Genomic DNA, 5939 nt, shown 5'->3' on the forward strand with positions numbered 1-5939 from the left:
CCCCCCCCCGATTTCTCCTTTCTTTGGTGATAGGTGGCCTTAGACCTCATCTTCATCTTTCTCCAGATCTCAAAGCCATCGCCAGTGTCTGGGCCACGAAGCCAGTGTCACCCCAGGATCCCTTCCTTCTGACAAGTAAGGAGACTCTGGGGGCCTGGAAGCATGGTAGGCAGGTCCTGGGTGGGGAGCACAGTCCAGGGTGCTCTGGCTGAACTCTGGGTTCCCACCCACCAGAGCTGGGGGACGTCACAGCTGAGCTGGAAGAGAAACTGCAGAAGAGGAGAGCACTGGAGCACTCATCTAGGCCCCCAGGGACCAGCAGGCTATCTCAGGACACAACAGTCCTCCACCAGCTCTGTCCTCACTGAGGGGACTGGACATGCCCATCACAGTGAAGAATCCTATCCTCCAAACAGTGAAGCAGGGAAGAGCCCTGGGAGACCGGAGGCTAGCCTGAGCCATAAAGTGATTTCCACGGCAGCCTTGGCTAGAGTGAGGCTTTGTTTAATAAAGCAAAAAACAACAAGAACTCCATGTGACTGCAAGGTTTGTGTCTAGCATGGCCTCTAAGATTGGGGTTTGTCAAGTACTGGTCCCAAGCCAGCACGCCTGACACCAATCTACAAGGAAAGCCTGTTTCACAGCTAAGAAATGCAAGGTACCCTGTCTCTAAGAACCAGCACAGTAGGTGGGCAGTGGTGGCGCACACCTTTAATCCCAGCACTCGGGAGGCAGAGGCAGGCGGATCTCTGTGAGTTCGAGGCCAGCCTATTCTACAAGAGCTAGTTCTAGGACAGGCTCCAAAGCTACAGAGGAAACCCTGTCTTGAAAAACCAAAAATGAACCAGCACAGCAGTGTGGCTAGTATTTTATTTTTATTAGGAACTGAGGTGGTAAGAGGACTCTGACCCCCGATTCCAGAGTTAAGGCTCCAAGCAGCAGGTAGGTGGAGATGCCGGCTGAAGTGCCCCGGCTGGCAGGTAGCCCCGGCCTAGGTGAGGCTGGTGTTGGAACTGCTGGTGGCACTACCCCGCTTCTGTAGGCAGCGCACAGCACTGGGGACCTGCAGGCCTGTGGTCACCTGGAAGCTTCCACACCACACCTGGGGAGAGTGAGAAACAGGGAGGCTCAGCCAGGACACAACACTCAGAGACAGGCCCAGCATCCTCCCCCTGGGCTCCCCCTCCTACCCCTTCACATCCCCTTCCCCTCAGCCCCCCCCACCCCCACCCCCAGCCAGTGGCTCACAGTGAAAGCTGGAAGCAGGGGCTGTGTGAACTTGGCCTTGAAGGTGTGCAGGAGCTGTTTGGTTCGGGCATTGTAGAAAGACAGGAGGCCTGGGGTAAGGGGGGCAGGGGGACAGGTGTCAGGACAGGGGTGAGGACTGGGGAGGAGCTGGGGCATTGGGGCCGAGGAAGGGAAAGTGGTAGCACCTTGGTGGAAGTCGCAGTGTACGCCCAGGCAATCGGGCACAGGGCTGTCCAGCACTTTGATCTTGTTGGCATGCTTGGCGGTGAAGCTGGCCTGCAGCCAGTTGTTGGCATGCAGACACCAGGACGCGGCTGTCTTGCCCAGCTGCTCAAAGCGGCCCAGGCTGCGGTAGGCTACACCCAGGCCAAAGGCCTTGCTGTCCGGTTCAAAGTGCACCTCCCAGTAGTGTTCCCCACCGTCAATCAGCGTGTCCCCTGAGGCACAGGGAGGGGGTAGGATGGAGCCAAGGCTGGGCACCTTCTATGCCCACATCTCCCAGGCGCTCTGTGTTCCTGCTCACATTCTGCCGCCAGCTCCCAGGTCCCTTCATATCCCATCCTTACCCAGCACCGTGTAAGACTCAGCTGTGAAGCGGTCCCGTCCCCCACGACCTGAAGACATCCTCTTGGGAGATGGAGTTCCTCTGTGGATAGCAGAGAAGCTTAGCTCAGGTTTCACCTTTCCCTGGTCCGTGCCAGCCCTTATAAATGTGCCCGCCAGTCTCCTCAGCTGGAAGATGCCTAACCAACTGAGCCAGTTAGCTGCAAAAAACCCTCCTATTCCTCTACCAGAACCCTTGCTATCATTCACTCTTCTACACGGAAGCTGTCATACCCCCAGGCTCCTCCCTCCACCCCAGTCCTGACAAAACTGGCCAGGGTGAGGTGAGACTCAGGGACCAGGGGACATGGGCTACCTGGCTGGGGAATTGACAGGGGATGCTGTCCGGCCCTTGCCCTCTTTCTCTCGAGCCTTGATATCTTGGACCTTCCCGCCCATGGCGTCCCACTCAACGGAGAGGTCCTCTACTCGCAGGTTCTGGTGAGATGTGGACCCGTCCAGGCGGAACATGAATGCTGGGGCCAGGGAGACGAGTGGGGGGGTCACAGAGATGGGAAACCCAGATAGACACAGAGACAAGTCAGGCAGCTTAGGGAGATGGACAGGAGGGGCGGTACAGGGAGAGGCAGGACAGGAAGGTTGGGGGAGCTGACCAAGAGCCAGAGGAACCAGGCGAAAGGGCTGTAGTCTAACTGTCTCTGGGGTCAAGAGCTGTTTTCAAGCTGATCTCTCTGCCTGTGCTTCCACTGAGGGCAGACCCCAGAGAAAGAACATGGCTAGAGGAGCTTCTGAAGACGATATACAGAGTCACTGTGGGAGACTACAGATTCAGTTTTATGACTATGTTTCGGCCCCCAATGTACAGAGGACAGGAGGGAGGGACAGAGAGTCAGGAAGACTACCGCATTCACCCACACCTGCAGTCCGAGCTCCTGGGAGGCCTAGGCTGGGGGACTGTGACTTCAGCCCAGCCCGGGCTATTCGTGAGACCCTGATTCCCAGCACCCACGCGGTACCTTGCGACTCTAACCCCAGCTCTCTGCCTGCTCTCCCTGCCTTCCATGGGCACTGTGCAGCTGTACTGCACGGACATACATGCGGAAAAATTCACAAAATAGCCACTTAAAAGATTTTAACTGAGCCGGGTGGTGGTGGCGCACACCTTTAATCCCAGCACTCGGGAGGCAGAGGCAGGTGGATCTCTGTGAGTTTGAGGCCAGCCTGGTCTAGTTCCAGGACAGGAACCAAAAAGCTACGGAGAAACCCTGTCTCGAAAATCCAAAAAAAAAAAAAAAGATTTTAACTGGCTGGGCAGTGCTGGTGAGTCTAATCCCAACAGTGGGGAGAACTGCCACAAGACTCCCTGGGTCCTAATTCCTAGAGACCATGTTAAAAACAAGGCATACATGTTGGTGACATCTGTAACCCAGCACAGGGCAGGCAGAGACAGGGGATCCTTAGAGCTCGGGCCAGCCAGGTAGACATGCCTGAGAAATGATCCTGATGATGGTTTGTACAAGCACAAACCCCTATGTGTGCACACACACATAAATACATGTAAAATAAAACTGAAGCCACAGATCAACCTTGTAAATAGAAATAAAAAAGTCCAGAAGAGTCCAGGATATTCGAGCAAAGACAGGAGACAGCCACTGGAGACTAAGGGTGAGCTCCCTGGCAGCCAGAGCAACAAGGGACACATCACCCCATTCCAAGACCCAGGGTTCCCAGGGTAACAGGATGGGCGGGAGATACTGAGTCAGGAAGGGGTGGTCACCTGGCGTCTCTAAGGTCACCGGTTCGGAGAATTCACCAGCCACCGCCTTGTTACAAGCCTTCACACGGAAGTTCATGTATTTCATGTCAAACTTGAGACCTAAGAGGGAAGAGAGGATGTAAGATCGTAAGGGCCCCACCCCAATCTGCCAGTCTATCTGTGTCTCATCTAAGATTTAATTTTATGTATATGGGTCTTTTGCCCACCTGTGTGTCTGTGCACCACCTGTGCACCACCTGTGGAGGCAAGAAAGGGGCATCTGGTCCCCTGGCGCTGGAGTTACAAGCGGTCATGAGCAGTCGGTGTTCTAACCACTGAGCTACCCCTCAGGCTCCTTGGTTACCAGAGCTGACGTGGGCCTGCCTGTTCCACCCTCGTTTCCTGTCCGTGGCCTCTCTGCTCATCCATCCAGGTAATGCCTTCTTCCACTCAGGGTACCAAGCCCCATGCCCAGCCCAGTCTTATGTGTCTATCAGCCTCCTGTTGCTTCCCCGGCTGCTACGGCAAACTAGCCACCACCTGTTCTAGCACCACAGCCCTGTGCGCCAGAACCTTCTGTTGCTCACTGAGAGCTCAGGTCTGGAACACAAGCCCCATCTGACTTGTTTGGCTTTGAAACAGGGTCTCACTGTACAGCTCAGGCTGGCCTCAAACTCAGAGATCCTCCTACCTCTGCCTCCCTAGTGCTGGGATTAAAGACGTTCATAACCACCTCCCCATTTCTGTTTTTTTTTCTTTTTTATTGTTTATTTTTTAAACTTATTTATTATGTATATAGTATTCTGTCTGCATGACAGAAGAGGGAACCTGATCGAATTACAGATGGTTGTGAGCCACCATACGGTTGCTGGGAATTATAAACTCAGGTCCTCTGGAAGAGCAGCCAGTGCTCCTAACCTCTGAGCCATCTCTCCAGCCCCATTTCCTTTTTATTTGACAGGTCTCCTGTAGTCCAGGCTGACCTTGAACTCCTGATCCTCCTGCCTTCACCTCCCCAGTGCTGAGAAGGCGAGTGTGCACCAACTAGGGGTAGAACCCATGGCTTCCTCCCTGCCAGATGAGCACTCCAGCACTCGAGCCAGGCCTCCCCTTCACTTCTTTGGTTTAGAGTTGAACTGTAGTTATTCCACAAGCTGCCGCCAGTGGGGAGACAGGAGCCCTCACTGTGCCTGTGTGTCTGTGATTATCCCCAGATAAAAGGCACAATGAAGCCAGTAAGAGGAAGAGAGGCCTGGGGTATGAATACCGGTACCTATGAGAAAAAGGGTAGGTTTGTTTTGATTTCTGTAGAGAGGAAATTTGATTTCTGTACCAGGTTCTGGGGCTCTGGCACTGGCTGGCATGGCCATCCCCCTGCAATTAGCATGTTCATTATTAACCATGAATGCTAATTACAGATAACTAGCAGGCTGGTGATTATAGACCGAGAACTGAGAGTTAGGGAGGAAAATCACGGGTTCCCAGCTCTTTGTGAACTCATTAGGGCCCTGACGACTGATTCCTGCCTCCTGAGCCGCCTCCTCCCCACCACGCGGATGCCTACATGGTCTGACTTCTTCTAATTACCCAGAAACTCCCTGAATATCTGAGAGGTCCTCCTGAATGTCAGGACCAGGGGTTCACTGCTCGCTAGTGAGCAAAGGGCTGAGGAAATGTTTGCTGGGTAAAATGGTAAGAACGTGAGGACCAAATCCAGTCACCTAGGAAAGGGCCAGGTATTACGCATGCAGACTGCAACCCCGAGGAGGAGACAGGATTCCCGGGTCTTGACAGTCAGACAGCCTAGCTAACCGTGAGCTCTGGGTGGGGAGACACTGAGGGCGATGGCCAACACTGACCTCTGACCTCCACATTGGCACACACAGCTAGAATGAAGGACCGGCAGCTGGACGGCAGAGCTATGGAGAAGATAAGGGGAGCATTCCTCCCGTGCCTCAGTTTCCTCTGTTTTCAAATGGCTTTGAGAAACCAGTGCTTCATATGGGACAAACCTATCCACCATGCCTTCTGTTCTGCTGACAGCTCTGATGGGCTAGCTCCACCAGCCGATCTCAGACTCCAAGAGTTGCAGGAAGCTGGGAGTAGCAATACCCCTTGGGTTGCCGGGGCAATGGAGCCAGGAAGGGGGTGGGCATTTGGGAGATGGACAGCTAAGCTGAGCTGGGACAGCTCCTCAAAAGCAAGTGCTCCCTTTCTTGCCTCGGTGTGGTCCCTCTACCTACAGGGGAGAGTGCTCCTTCACCTGTCAGGGACCGCTTCCTCTCCTGCCTGGGAGTGCTCCCTCACCGGCCTATCCATGCTCACTCACTGAGGGGTGCTCCCCCACCTGTCAGGGACCACTTCCTCTCCT

General features: G+C 54.5%; 2 protein-coding genes across 3 annotated transcripts in view; one reads left to right on the forward strand and one right to left on the reverse strand.

Annotated features, from left to right (window-relative positions):
* The window catches only part of Stap2 (signal transducing adaptor family member 2), an 8379-nt gene extending 7856 nt beyond the window's left edge, over window positions 1–523 (forward strand). Inside the window, exons 11-12 of the mRNA XM_005357875.2 lie at window positions 67–135; window positions 235–523. Of these exons, the coding sequence (XP_005357932.1) occupies window positions 67–135; window positions 235–368 (203 nt within the window). The 3' untranslated portion in view covers window positions 369–523. The remainder of the gene's footprint in view (window positions 1–66; window positions 136–234) is intronic.
* A 340-nt stretch (window positions 524–863) lies between these two features.
* Window positions 864–5939, reverse strand: part of Fsd1 (fibronectin type III and SPRY domain containing 1) — a 10236-nt gene continuing 5160 nt past the window's right edge. For both annotated transcript variants that reach the window (XM_005357874.3, XM_026784294.1), the window contains 6 exons: window positions 3590–3688; window positions 2168–2327; window positions 1815–1894; window positions 1434–1685; window positions 1249–1337; window positions 864–1102 (listed from right to left, as the gene is read on the reverse strand). In XM_005357874.3, coding sequence (XP_005357931.1) covers window positions 992–1102; window positions 1249–1337; window positions 1434–1685; window positions 1815–1894; window positions 2168–2327; window positions 3590–3688 — 791 coding nt within the window. In that variant the 3' untranslated portion in view covers window positions 864–991. The remainder of the gene's footprint in view (window positions 1103–1248; window positions 1338–1433; window positions 1686–1814; window positions 1895–2167; window positions 2328–3589; window positions 3689–5939) is intronic.

Source organism: Microtus ochrogaster, chromosome 22 (genome assembly GCF_000317375.1).
Source record: "Microtus ochrogaster isolate Prairie Vole_2 chromosome 22, MicOch1.0, whole genome shotgun sequence".
NCBI classification, from domain to species: domain Eukaryota; kingdom Metazoa; phylum Chordata; class Mammalia; order Rodentia; family Cricetidae; genus Microtus; species Microtus ochrogaster.